The sequence below is a fragment of the Mesoplodon bidens genome, assembly GCF_964165515.1.
Source record: "Mesoplodon bidens genome assembly, chromosome: 7".
NCBI classification, from domain to species: Eukaryota; Metazoa; Chordata; class Mammalia; order Artiodactyla; family Ziphiidae; genus Mesoplodon; species Mesoplodon bidens.
In genome coordinates, this window is record NC_138164.1 from 23,903,265 (window position 1) to 23,917,754 (window position 14,490).

General features: G+C 38.9%; 1 protein-coding gene across 3 annotated transcripts in view; it reads right to left on the reverse strand.

Annotated features, from left to right (window-relative positions):
* Positions 1–10,925: 10,925 nt before the first annotated feature.
* Positions 10,926–14,490, reverse strand: part of ATM (ATM serine/threonine kinase) — a 140,601-nt gene continuing 137,036 nt past the window's right edge. For all 3 annotated transcript variants that reach the window (XM_081239953.1, XM_081239952.1, XM_081239951.1), the window contains exons 63-64: positions 14,078–14,214; positions 10,926–13,971 (exon numbers count right to left, since the gene is read on the reverse strand). In XM_081239953.1, coding sequence (XP_081096079.1) covers positions 13,788–13,971; positions 14,078–14,214 — 321 coding nt within the window. In that variant the 3' untranslated portion in view covers positions 10,926–13,787. The remainder of the gene's footprint in view (positions 13,972–14,077; positions 14,215–14,490) is intronic.

A 14,490-nucleotide genomic window follows, 5' to 3' on the forward strand; every position in this document is an offset into this window, starting at 1 on the left:
CTGTGGTATTTATTTCCACTGTTTTTTTTTTTCCACGTCACTTATCCATTCTTCTGCCTCAGTTATTCTGCTATTGATTCCTTCTCGAGAATTTTTAATTTCATTTATTGTGTTGTTCATCATTGTTTGTTTGCTCTTTAGTTCTTCTAGGTCCTTGTTAAACTTTCTTGTATTTTCTCCATTCTATTTCCAAGATTTTGGATCATCTTTACTATCATTACTCTGAATTCTTTTTCAGGTAGACTGCCTATTTCCTCTTCATTTGTTTGGTCTGGTGGGTTTTTACTTTGTTCCTTCATCTGCTGTGTTTTTCTCTGTCTTCTCATTTTGCTTAAGTTACTGTGTTTGGGGTCTCCTTTTTGCAGGCTGCTGGTTCGTAGTTCCCATTGTTTTTGGTGTCTGCCCCTAATGGCTAAGATTGGTTCAGTGGGTTGTGTAGGCTTCCTGGTGGAGGGGAGTAGTGGCTGTGTTCTGGTGGATGAGGCTGGATCTTGTCTTTCTTGTGGGCAGGACCACATCCGGTGGTGTGTTTTGGGTTGTCTGTAAACTTATTATGATTTTAGGCAGCCTCTGTGCTAATGGGTATTGTTGTGTTCCTGTCTTGCTAGTTGTTTGGCATAGGGTGTGCAGCACTGTAGCTTCCTGGTCATTGAGTGGAGCTGGTTCTTAGCATTGAGCTGGAGATCTCTGGGAGAACTTTCACCATTTGATATTACATGGATCTGAGAAGTCTCTGGTGGACTAATGTCCTGAACTCGGCTCTCCCACCTCAGAGGCAGAGGCCTGACACCTGGAAGGAGCACCAAGACACTGTCAGAGCCACACGCCTCAGAAGAAAAGGGAGAAAAAAAGAAAGAAAGAAAGAAAAAAGTAAAGTAAATAAAATAAAGTTATTAAAATAAAAATCATTATTAAAAATAAAACATATTAAAAAGTAGCAAAAAACAGAAAGAAGAGAGCAACCAAACCAAAAAACAAATCCAGCAATGATAACAAGCGCTAAAAACTATACTTAAAAAAAAAAAAAAGCAGACAGAACCCTAGGACAAATGATAAAATCAAAGCTGTACAGAAAAAAAGCACACAAAGAAGCATACACATACATACTCACAAAAAGAGAAAAAGGAAAAGATATATATAATGTTACTCCCAAAGTCCACCACCTCAATTTTGGGATGATTCATTTTCTATTCAGGTATTCCACAGATGCAGGGTACAGGTTGATTGTGGAGATTTAATCTGTTGCTCCTGAGGCTGCTGGGAGAGATTTCCCTTTCTCTTCTTTGTTCACACATCTCCTGGGGTTCAGCTTTGGATGTGGCCCCGCCACTGCATGTAGGTCGCCTGAGGGCATCTGTTCCTCGCTCAGACAGGACGGGGTTAAAGTGCAGCTGATTAAGGGGCTCTGGCTCACTCAGGCCGAGGAGAGGGAGGGGTATGGAATGCAGGGCGAGCCTGCTGTGGCAGAGGCCGGCGTGACGTTGCAGCAGCCTGAGGCGTGCCGTGTGTTCTCCCGGGAAAGTTGTCCCTGGTTCACGGGACCCTGGTAGTGGCGGGCTGCACAGGCTCCCAGGAGCGGAGGTGTAGATAGTGACCTGTGCTTGCACATAGGCTTTTTGGTGGCTGCAGCAGCAGTCTTAGCATCTCATGCCCATCTCTGGTGTCCGCGCTGATAGCCGTGGCTCGCGCCCATCTCTGGAGCTCGTTTAGCGGTGCTCTGAATCCCCTCTCCTCGCGCAACCCGAAACAATGGTCTCCTGCCTCTTAGGCAGGTCCAGACTTTTTCCCAGACTCCCTCCCGGCTAGCTGTGGCGCACTAGCCCCCTTCATGCTGTGTTCACGCTGACAACCCCAGTCCCTTCCCTGGGGTGTGACCTCCGAAACCCGAGCCTCAGCTCCCAGCCCCCAACCGTCCCGGCCGGCAGGTAAGCAGACAAGCCTCTCAGGCTGGTGAGTGCTGGTTGGCGCCAATCCTCTGTGTGGGAATCTCTCCGCTTTGCCCTCCGCACCCCTGGTGCTGCGCTCTCCTCTGTGGCTCCGAAGCTTCCCCCCTCCGCCACCCGCAGTCTCCGCCCGCAAAGGGGCTTCCTAGTGTGTGGAAACGTTTCCTCCTTCACAGCTCCCTCCCAGTGGTTCAGGTCCCGTCCCTATTCTTTTGTCTCAGTTTTTGATTTTTTCTTTTGCCCTACCCATGTACGTGGGGGAGTTTCTTGCCTTTTGGGGAGTCTGAGGTCTTCTGCCAGCGTTCAGGTGTTTTGTAGGAGTTGTTCCACATATCGATGTATATCTGATTCATTTGTGGGGAGGAAGGTGATCTCCATGTCTTACTCTTCTGCCATCTTGAAGGTCTCCCCAAAACTGTCACTGTTTGCTGATGACATAGAGAGCCCTATAATCTCCACGCAAAAAATACTAGAATAATAAATGAATTCAGCAAGGTTGCAGAATACAAGATTAGCATACAGAAATCTGTTGTGTTTCTATATACTAGTAATGAAATATCAGAAAGAGAAAGGAAAAAAAATCCATGTAAAATTGCATCCAGGGGCTTCCCTGGTGGCACAGTGGTTAAGAATCTTCCTGCCAATGCAGGGGACACAGGTTCGATCCCTGGTCCAGGAAGATCCCACATGCCACAGAGCAATTAAGCCTGTGTACCACAACTACTGAGCCTGCGCTCTAGAGCCCACGAGCCACAACTACTGAGCCCATGTGCCACAACTGCTGAAACCTGCAAGCCTAGAGCCTGTGCTCCACAACAAGAGAAGCCACCACAATGAGAAGCCAATGTACTGCAATGAAGAGTAGCACCCGCTCGAAGCAACTAGAGAAAGCCCACGCACAGCACCAAAGACCCAATGCTGCCAAAAATAAAAAAATAAAATTGCATCCAAAAAAAAAAAACAAACTTAGGAATAAACATAAACCAAGGAGGTGAAAAACCTATACTCCAAAAACTATAAAACAAAAAAAACCCCCAGTATATTTTAATATTCCTTGTACTAACTTCTCTCTACTTAGCTCATGTTCAGTGGATGCATTCATTTATGTGCTCAGACTAATATAAGATAGAACAGTGTTGCCAAAGGAGTCTGGACTTGGAGTCAGATTTGAATACTGGCTCTGATATATACATGTTTACTACTTACATGATCTTGAACAATTTCTTAACTTTTCCAAGTCTCAATTTTCTCATTCATAAAATGGGGATAAAAATAACTGTGACAAAAAAACTAAAAAGCTATCTTTTTTTTTTTTTTTTTTTTTTTTTTTTTGCTGTACGTGGGCCTCTCACTGTTGTGGCCTCTCCCGTTGCGGAGCACAGGCTCCGGACGTGCAGGCTCAGCGGCCACGGCTCACGGGCCCAGCCGCTCCACGGCATGTGGGATCCTCCTGGACCGGGGCACGAACCCGTGTGCCCTGCGTCGGCAGGCGGACTCTCAACCACTGCGCCACCAGGGAAGACCTAAAAAGCTATCTTTTTAAAGGGAATTAAAAATAATGTATAAAAAGTACCTGACACAAAAGAAGATGTTAATATCACTCTTCCTTTTACCTCTTACTAGCTTTCCTTTTTCCCCTTCCCTTCTTGCATCCTTTCTGCCATTAGCCACATGACTTTGTAAAGGTTACTCTTCCAGGATTTATTGCATCACCTATGAAACAATTGAGGTAGTTATCTCCAAGATCCTTTGACTCTATAATTCTATGATTCAGTGATTTAATACTTAGCTTTTCTTTGTATCACAACAGTACAACTTACTGAGAGGTGATTTTGAAATGAGCCTTCTCTGGTTAGTGTGGCTGATTAAGTTCTTTTGTTTTTTCCAGACGATGCCATCACATACAACTTGGCTTAGCAGTATTTGAATTAAATAGGATGAAAACTTGGTTTACTTTGTAAATAGTTTCACAGCAATAATATAGATTAACTGCATCCACATATTTCAAAGGATTTACATCTGCCTTCCTTTCCTCTATGTAGGTACTACACAGGAAACCTGGAGGCTAAGTCAACAAATCATGAAACTCTAGGTTTAATTCACACAGCAACAAAAGGGCTAATAAGAGCTATCGAAGATGGTGGAATAGATTCTGTGATGGAATGGGAAGTGGATGAAGTGCTGAACTGGACAAACACACTCATCTTTGATGAGTAAGTACATGTTGCTATTCTTGGGGAGCGAGGGCAGGCATCAGATATGTTTCTTTCTAATATTTCCTACTCCCATGTTGAATCTTCAAAAAACAACTTGAATATTTATTATATGTCTAGAAAGAAAATAAGAAGAAATGAGGGAGAAAGATAAAAAAGGCATGATCTAAAAGTAGAAAAAAGAAAAATATATTTGGGTGTTCTTTATTTTTTTTTTTTTTTGCGGTACGCGGGCCTCTCACTGTTGTGGCCTCTCCCGTTGCGGAGCACAGGCTCCGGACGCATAGGCTCAGCGGCCATGGCTCACGGGCCCAGCCGCTCCACGGCATGTGGGATCTTCCTGGACCGGGGCACGAACCCGTGTCCCCTGCATCGGCAGGCAGACTCTCAACCACTGCGCCACCAGGGAAGCCCCTGGGTGTTCTTTATTAACAGACTTTATTCTTATGCCTTAGTCTAAGTCTGCTTTACTTCTTACTTTGGGATATAGAAACAAGGCTTAGAACATGAAATTAATAATATAAAGAATTTCCTCAGCCTGTATTCACCAATCTTCCTGTGTGGGACATTAAAAAATTATAATTTTTCAGTGACATATTTCAGCCTTTGAAAAACAGTTTTAGGCTATTTTATGTGATGGAAATTTTAAAATACTTCATATAGCCATCAGGGCAATGCAAATCAAAACCACAATAAGATCCTATTTCATACCCACAAAGATAGCTATAATTAAAAGGACATATGGTACCAGTGTTGGCAAGCATGTGGAGAAATTGGAGCCCTTATATACTGCTAGTGGGAAGGTACAATGGTATAGCCATTTTGGAAAACAATCCAGCAGTTCCTCAAATGGTTAAACATAGAGTTGCCATACAAGCCAGCATTTCTACTCCTCAGTATATACACAAGAGAAGTGAAAACACATGTCCATAAAAACTTGTACATGAATACTCATAATATCATTATTCATAATAACAAAGAATTAGAAACAATCTATTCATCAGCTGATGGTTAAAATGTGATATACCCATACAATGGAAAATTATTTGGCAATAAAAAGAAATGCTGATCATGCTACAACACTGATGAACCTTCTTAGTAAAAGAAGCCAATAACAAAGGACCACATATTGTATGGCTCCATTTATATGAAATGTCCAGAATAGGCAAATTATATAGAGACAGAAAGTAGATTAGTGGTTGCCTAGGGCTTAGAGATTTGTGGGGTTTGGGAAGTGATGTCTAAGGGGTATGAAGTTTCTTTTTGGAGTAATGAAATGTCCTAAAATTGATTGTGGTGATGGATGCACAACTCTGTGAATACACTAAAAAGCTGTACACTTTAAATGGGCAAATTTTATGGGATGTTAATTATATCTCAATAAAGCTTTAAAAATATTCACTATCTACTCAGCTACAATAAAGAATGTGAATACTGCATGGATGAAGAGGAAGGAAAAATAAAACAAAGATGGTATAAGTAAAGAAACATAAGAAAAAGGAAGACATTTGGAAGAGGGAGATAAGAACAGGAAATAGGAAAAATTATGTTGACCGCCATTGAAAAATAGACCAGAAAAAAGAGGCCAGAGGAAGCAGAGAACAATGAGAAAAGGAAAGATAAGGGAAACAAAAAAGGGAAAGAATGAATAAGAAAAAAGGAAAATGAGAGAACAAGAATAATAGAAAAAAATAATTAGTAATAATTAATAATAGAAAATAGATAATTATGGGAAGAATATATTAAAATAAAAATAAAAAGGAAAGATAAGAAAGAATAAAGAGCTAAAATATCTTTTAATAAATAGTGAAAAGATTTTATGACTCAATAACCCCAATATCTTGTCCAGACCATAGTACTGGGATTCCTTATAGACAGTACATTTGTGGTTTCTGAGGTACTGAATAAATACAGATGGTAATAATGATGCAAGAAATGACATCCAAAGAAAGGAGTCATAATGCTGTACTTTTTCCTCTCCTAAGAGGGTAAAGGAAGGAGAGAGAGGTAGGGGAGGTCCATTTTGAATGAGCTTATGAGGGCAGGATAGAGAATTCTCTCAGGCAAGCTTTTGAAATCCTGCTCTGCCTTTCCCTTATACAGTTGGCTAATTCAGCAAAGGGCCAGCTAGCTTCAGTGAAAGATTACAAAATAATCCACACCCAGTATCCTATATTCTGTCACTACTGGAATACAAAAGAATAAAACAATTCAGTTCAAAGGGAAGAAATAAATGAGCATCTCAGTCTACACAAGACTTTCCCCACTATCATCCCCTAACACCCTTCTCTGGTAGGTGAAGAAGATTCCTAATGGCTTCCCTTCATGGAGAAAAGGATAAAAACAGAATAAACCAGGAAGACTTGAAGTCGTTTATTGGTATCATATACTCTATATGTAGTGGGATAAATACATCTAGCTTTGATATGGTGAGACCTAAATAGACATTTCTCCAAAGAAGATATACAGATTGCCAACAAACACATGAAAGGATGCTCAACACCACTAATTATTAGAGAAATGCAAATCAAAACCACAATGAGGCATCATCTCACACTGGTCAGAATGGCCATCATTAAAAAATCTACAAACAATAAATGCTGGAGAGGGTGGGGAGAAAAAGGAACCCTCTTGCACTGTTGGTGGAAATGTAAATTGATACAGCCACTATGGAGAACAGTATGGAGGTTCCTTAAAAAACTGAAAATAGAACAACCATATGACCCATCAATCCCACTACTGAGAAAACTGTAATTCAAAAAAGAGACATGTACCCCAATGTTTATTGAAGCACTATTTACAACAGCCAGGACCTGGAACCAGCACTATTTACAACAGCCAGGACCTGGAACCAACCTAAGTGTCCATTGACAGATGAATGGATAAAGAAGATGTGGCACATATATACAATGGAATATTAGCCATAAAAAGAAACAAAATTGAGTTATTTGCAGTGAGGTGGATGGACCTAGAGTCTGTCATACGGAGTGAAGTAAGTCAGAAAGAGAAAAACAAATACTGCATGCTAACACGTATATATGGAATCTAAAAAGAATGGTTCTGATGCACCTAGGGGCAGGACAGAAATAAAGATGCAGACGTCAAGAATGGACTTGAGGATACGGGGAGGGGGAAGGGTAAGCTGGGACGAAGTGAGAGAGTGGCATGGACGTATATACACTACCAAATGTAAAATAGCTAGCTAGTGGGAAGCAGCCGCATAGCACAGGGAGATCAGCTCGGTGCTTTGTGTCCACCTAGAAGGGTGGGATAGGGAGGGTGGGAGGGAGATGCAAGAGGGAGGGGATATGGGGATATATGTATATGTATAGCTGATTCACTTTGTTATACAGCAGAAACTAACACAACATTGTAAAGAAGTTGTACTCCAATAAAGATGTAAATAAATAAATATAAATAAATAAATAAATAAATACTGCAGATACCTCATGTTTCCAAATTATGTACAACCTCTATCAGTTCGTTCTCTGACTTGAGCATAATTTGGCACCCACTTGGAATTGTTAGAAAGCAAGTTTTTCTACTGATCTCTAGACAACAAAAATTTCAAATGGAATCCAGCATGATTATTTGGGAATATTTCAGTAGTATTACTGACCACAGCCTACTGATTATCTCAGTCAAGACAAGAATTTGCAAAGACCTTCCCCTAGCTGGGAGCAGACATTAGGGGAGCACCTTCTTCCCAGTGTATTTATGGTCTCCACAGTCTACTTTCCCCTTAGATCTTTGTAGTTGTCTAGATATTTGTAACTGGCTTTATAATATCTTATTTGATGAGAATTTCATAGTCATTTTTCCCTTCAGAAGAACTGGTAGCCACTAATTCTTGGAGAGTATCTTTCAAAATCTATAAACAGTTTTTGATAGTTGGACCATTAGAATGACATACATGTGTTGAACACTGATATTGAGTGATACAAACCAGTTTCTTCCCAAAGGCTTTTGTGCTAGCCCCTTGTTATGACAGGTGGATGCTCTCCTGGGAAGAAACCATGTACAACTTCAGATGCACAGGGCAACAATATCAATTGAGTACAATATTATTATAATTTTGAAGAATGGATTGGATAGAGCCAATTTCACTCTTGGACTCAAGGACACTGATGAGTACTGTTGCAAATTCTGTAGTATGCAGAGGTACATTGCTGCAGGTGCTTAGAACATAAAGCAATGCTTGCATTGCTGTTATTGAGTCACCTACAATGCCACATAGTGGCTACTCTGCCTACTGCTGGCATTCATCCTGGTGCATTTTCAGGGGTGTATTCTCTAGCGAGATGGATGTTCCTCTTCCAGGATCTTCATATTTTTCAAACTGCATGTGAAATTTAACATAACCCATTAAGTCATCAGCAGCTGGGATATCTTAAATAATTTCCTGATGTTCTATTAACCCTGTTGGTAAGAGCTCTCAGTGGGTAGTTTCTATGTCTGAAGCTGCCCCTTTGATTTCTAAGACAGGTAGTTATGTTGCCTCTCTGGCTAGGGACTTTCCCCAGGCCATTAAGATGTTAAATTTATACTCCTGAGGAATCCACGGTAGAGTCCACATATACTTTACTCTGCTAGTATCTAAAAAAAAATTTCAAAACTTTCTTAGAAAGACAGATCAGCTCTATTATATAAACAGCATGATAAGGCTATAATCAGATTGTTGCTATTTGTAAAGCTTTGATTTCTCATTGGCTACTGCTGTCATGTTCCTGATGAGTTCTTTTTTAACAATTGAATAAATTTATATCCTGATCTCAGGTAAAGCAGGGTCAGTGATCAACCTTAAATATGGCATAAGTTTTTGCCCCAGACTGTCAGGGTTTAGCATACAATTGATCTAAGGTCCTTTATCTTGGTACCTTGAAGGTGGAATGAAAAGGGGCTTCCCTGGTGGCACAGTGGTTGAGAGTCCGCCTACCGATGCAGGGGACACGGGTTCGTGCCCCGGTCCGGGAAGATCCCACATGCCGCGGAGCGGCTAGGCCCGTGAGCCATGGCCGCTGAGCCTGCGCATCCGGAGCCTGTTCTCCGCAATGGGAGAGGCCACAACAGTGAGAGGCCCGCGTACCGTAAATAAATAAATAAATAAATAAAGTTAAAAAAACCCCACCAAATCTGCAACCAGCTGAGTGATTACCATTTTCTGTCTTAAAATTCTTGCAACTCTTTACAGTCAGGGATATTTTTAAAAAATTGCTTAAGCAATAAGAAATACTAAGTATTTACAAAGAATTATAAGTCTATAGTGAATATTCAAATACTAGGGAACATTTGGGGGTGGTTTTCAAATAACCTAATATTAAGTAAGGCAGAACAAGGTTTTCAAAATTGTCAACTGAAGGACATATTTCCCCCGTAAAACTCGTTATTTCTTGCAATACCACTCATTGGATTTGTATAAAGTATACAGTGTTTTTTCTTGCAGGAATGACTTCCACATGCATTAAGATGGCTACTATTAAAAAAACAAAAGAGAAAATAACAGGTGTCAGTGAGGATGTGGAAAAATCAGAACCCTTGTGCACTGTTTGTGGGAATGTAAAACACTGTAGCCACTATGGAAAACAGCATGGTGTTTCCGTCAAAAAATTCAAAATAGAATTACCATATGATCCAGTGGTTCCACTTCTGGGTACATACGCAAAAGAATTAAAAACAGAGTCCTGAAGACATATCTGTTCACCCATGCTCAACAGCAGCATTAAAGACAAATGCTTATAGTAGGAAGCTAGAGCAGTCAAATTCAGAGAGACAGAAAGTAGAATAGTGGTTGCCAAGGGCTGGGTGGAGGGGAGAATGGAGAGTTGTGGAATGGGTACAGAACTTCAGTTTTGCAAGGTGAAAAGAGTGTTGGAGATTGGCTGTACTAGTGTGAATGTACTTATATCACTACAGAACTGTACACTTAAAAATGGTCAAGATGGTAAATTTTATGTTATGTGTATTTTACCACAATTTAAAAAAAATAGCAAATCACGTTAATAGTAGACCAGCTATGAACACACACTTATAGCAAGGCAAGATCTACAAGTCAAATCATGACCATTTCTCTCCTGGTTTGGAAATGTGTACTGATCTTAAACTTCAACACTATATGTCAATGTTTCATGCTCTCACAATGTCTTCAGACATTGCCAATTGAGTGGGGAAGCAAAATTACCCCGAGAACCACTGCTTTAGAATCATACATTGTATATTAGTGTAAAAGTATGTATTTTTACATATTGTTGTACATTAAAAAATTATGCATGTTATACATTATGGGCAAAGTAAGGGATTTTTCAGGGAATAATTTTCATTAGATTTTCACCTTACTCACCAAATTCTGAACCTAATCTCTGTGAAAACTTTGTACTGTATTTATGCAAAATTCACTTTTTCAGAAGCTGGACAAAAAAGCCTGAAACTCTAAAGACTGAAGTTACTGATTTTTAAAAAACAATATGTGGAATGCAAACTTCAAATTTAGAATATTAGGATCTTTGTCATTTCCAGTATATATTTTCTAGATTCTAGAAGTGTCGACCAGATCACTCTCTAGGCCCCCCCCAAAAAGAACATTCATTTGGCTTTTTGTCACAGGGTAATCAAGAAAAACTACTAGATTATTTAGAGTGAGATGCACCATACTGGTCTGGTCCTGTGTAGCAGGCTTCTCAGTTTACACTCCATTGTAAATTGCTGTATACCCAGCACCATGCTTGGTGCACAGAACATTCAAATATTTGAATAAAATGAATGAGTCTTAGCATACATTTTCTTTAAGATTTATTTTAAAACAGGTAACAGTGTAATAAAGAAATACATTCAATAGTACTAAAAGAAAATCTACATGAAATATATAATTTCATTAAGGTACAACCAAAATATTTGAAGTGGCACATATCTCCATATTTCAAGCCAGTACACTAGCTTTCTACATATTTAAACACTAGACTACTTTAATTTTTAAGAAGATCAAAGGTTTTCCTCTGCTTTTATTTGCTTTAGGTCATATTTAAATTTTTAGCATTTCTAAGTGCATATATTTTAAGTATATACTATCATGACCATGGATTTATTTACCTACTAATTTGGAAGATACTATGGGGTGGTATGATCAGCACAGAGAAGTGGAATGAATAGTATCTCCCTTAATCTGAACACAACTGTTCAAACAGTCTGTAATTTATCTGCTTTTCTAGTAGCTTCTCTCCTTGGTTTCCACTGACCTTATGAGCAACTGCCTGGTGAAGCCTAGATTCTTTTCACTTGAAAGATTTCCAAGTTAGAGATTGTCCATATTAAACTTGTACCTTCAACTTATTATATTTTGCCCTTGTACAAGTTATTTTATTTTTCCAAATTTCACTTTCCCCAGCTGTAAACTGGAATAACATCATTAATCTTGCAAAAGACACTGCATATAATGTATGTCAGGTACTCAGCATACAACAAATATTTTATCATAAATATTTAAAAAACCTAACCATTCCTCATTTGTTCCCAGTAAATTTCTATCTTAATCATTTCCAGACACTGTTCCAGCTTGTCATAATCTTTAGAATCTTATTTCTATCGCCTGTGAATTAGCTATTCCTCCTAATTGTTATCTGAAAATCTGGTAAGCTTTTCAAAGCCATTAATAAGAATATCTGAATAGGACAGGAGCTTTACAGCACACCATTCAACGCTGAAGAGTAGATTAATGATGTTAATGAAAGCTCTCTGAATAACATACATCAACTAGCAAGAATTAGCTACAAATTCACTTACCTATACTATCATCTAGTTGATAATTTCTTATTCCACCCATGAAGATTTCAAGGCTTTCTTAAATAAAGACATTCTAAGTTTACTACATTCCGTTAATTCACTTTGGTAATAAAAATAGGTTTCCTACTCATTCATCCTATTCATTCATCAAGGTTCAATCAGCCATTTCTTAATCTCTGCAGCTGAGATGAACAGTTTCCTAAGGATGGAGGAAGGATTATATTCACCAATAGACAAATCAGTAGTTTTATTTGTTTATCTAATGACACTATGGGGACAGAAGAGTTCCATTTCTAGCTATGTATCAAACTTGATACCTAAACCCTTTCCTTCCAACAATACACACAGAACTGCTAGGTAAGGTGTAAGAAATATTTTTTAAACACATAGCAGAAGTTGTAAGAAAGGGGAAATCCTTATGGCCAAAAATTTCCAGTTTCAGAAGGAAACTAAAAACCAGAGAGGTAAATGTGTGAGCTGATATTCTAGCTGTCCTGGCAAACTTGCCAATCTCATTAACCTATGAATTTCAGCTATAATATTTATAAGAGGACTTTAAAAAGGCAGTGGGTAGTAATTAAATGCACCTCCCCTCATGTCCATAAGGTTGAGACACATTCAGGCTTACACTCTCAGTGAAAGGGGAGTCATCAGTAAAACATTCTGCTGACTAGCACAGGGAGATAATGTGGAAGAATGTCTGTCTTGGCCTGGGAGTCTTCTCTCAGTAAATTTATAGTACTCTTCAGGTCAGGAAACCCTGAAGCCAAGAAATTAAAGAAAGAGTGGTCCTCTGTCAGTGATAGCCCTGGAACTATGACATACCCAGACATAAAACTTTTCTGGGAGGAATTATTCTTAACCCAGGTCACTCAAGATTCCCATGAGAAGGTCCTGCTGAAAATAAGCTCACCTTCTAAAATCACAAAATACATGGATAAACAGCCCACCAATTAGAAAAACCAACAGATACAAACAACAGAAACTTAAAGTTAAAAAAAAAAACCAACTAGACATCATGAAACAAATAATAGGCAAATCTTAAGAATGATACATACCTAGAAATGGAAAACAACTTTTGAAAGGAGAAACCCAATGAATAGTTTAAAAAGGAGATTACATAGAGACAAGAGAATTCATGAACTAGAAGACAGATATGAAGGCATCATAGAAAGATATAGTACTGGAAACACAGAGGGCTTAAAAGATAAAGAGAATAGAATGAGAAGGTCTAATACACATTTCTAAAAAATAGTAACCATACTGTGTCTGTGAAATTTGTTCTCCATATCATAACACTTTCATTACTCAGTAACACTGAGTGATCTTACTACTGAAAATCCAAACATATTTACCATGGTATATAGTTGGTTACAATTTTAAAGTTATTTTCTTCCTTTTATAGATTAATATTTTATCATTCATATATAACATCTGGAAAACAAGTTTTAATTAAAAGCTATATCAAAACTAGCAGTATATTTATTTGTTCTAACTCCTACTAAAGAAAAATCTGCCAGTGCTGCTGCTATACTCCTGCTGCTTGCATTTTCAGCTAAAGCAAAAGTCAGTGATTCTACTGAAAATGATACAAGTATGCACTTGAGAAGAAAAAATAAACATTTACCTTAGAAGTAGAGCATGATTGACTGTTTATTTCTAAAGTGTGAGAAAACTGTTCCTTGAGATTATCAAAGCATCTTTAGGTAAATGAAGCAAGCATTAAACGTTTTATAAAAAACACAGTAGTTTACTTAGTTCAATATTAATACCTATTTGAAGTATGTGGGTGGGTTAAACATGAAGGCCAAAATACAATTTCTAAAGGCTGAATTCAAAGGCAATCACATGCTTAATATCACACCCAAGCTTTCCAGCCTGGGAAAAGTCGGCTGAGATTTTTGGGGTCCATGGCCTGTTGTATGAGCAAATTCACCTGTCCACCAACACTAAGCACGGTTCCTTCCTCCACTCCTTTTAGTTTCTCTTGCAGTCTCATCAAGACACGTTCAGCTACTTTGTTGAAACTGTGGTCAATATCACTAATGACAAAAACACAAAGGTTAATGAGGTGGAACAGTTTAAAGGGCCTTGGGAATAGGAGAATCTGAACAATTGACAACAGATCCTTCCCCAAATACTGCTCACCTGAGTTTTCGTTTGCATTCCTGGTCATCTGCATTTGGAGTGGAGTGGAGCTCACTTTCATCCTCTGGCCTCTGCTGTAAATATAGAGCTTTCAAAGGATTCATTGTCCAGTCAAAGAGAGGATCATACAGGAGGACCTAGATAGAGAGGACATACGTATTAGAAGAACAATGTGTATTTTGATGATGTATTTAGAAACAGTAGAACCAGTCTTATAAAAATAATACAGGCCAGTCACATGGTAGTTGACTGGGATGGAGGGGCAAACTTATCACATGTGCTTCATGTTTCCTTGTGGAGGAAACTATACTAACATGATGCTCTGGGATTTTTCTCCCATCTGCATCCATTCTTTCTCCATTTTGGGGGCTGTGACATCCTTTGACCCATGTTTCCTGATTGGGTGAAAGTAA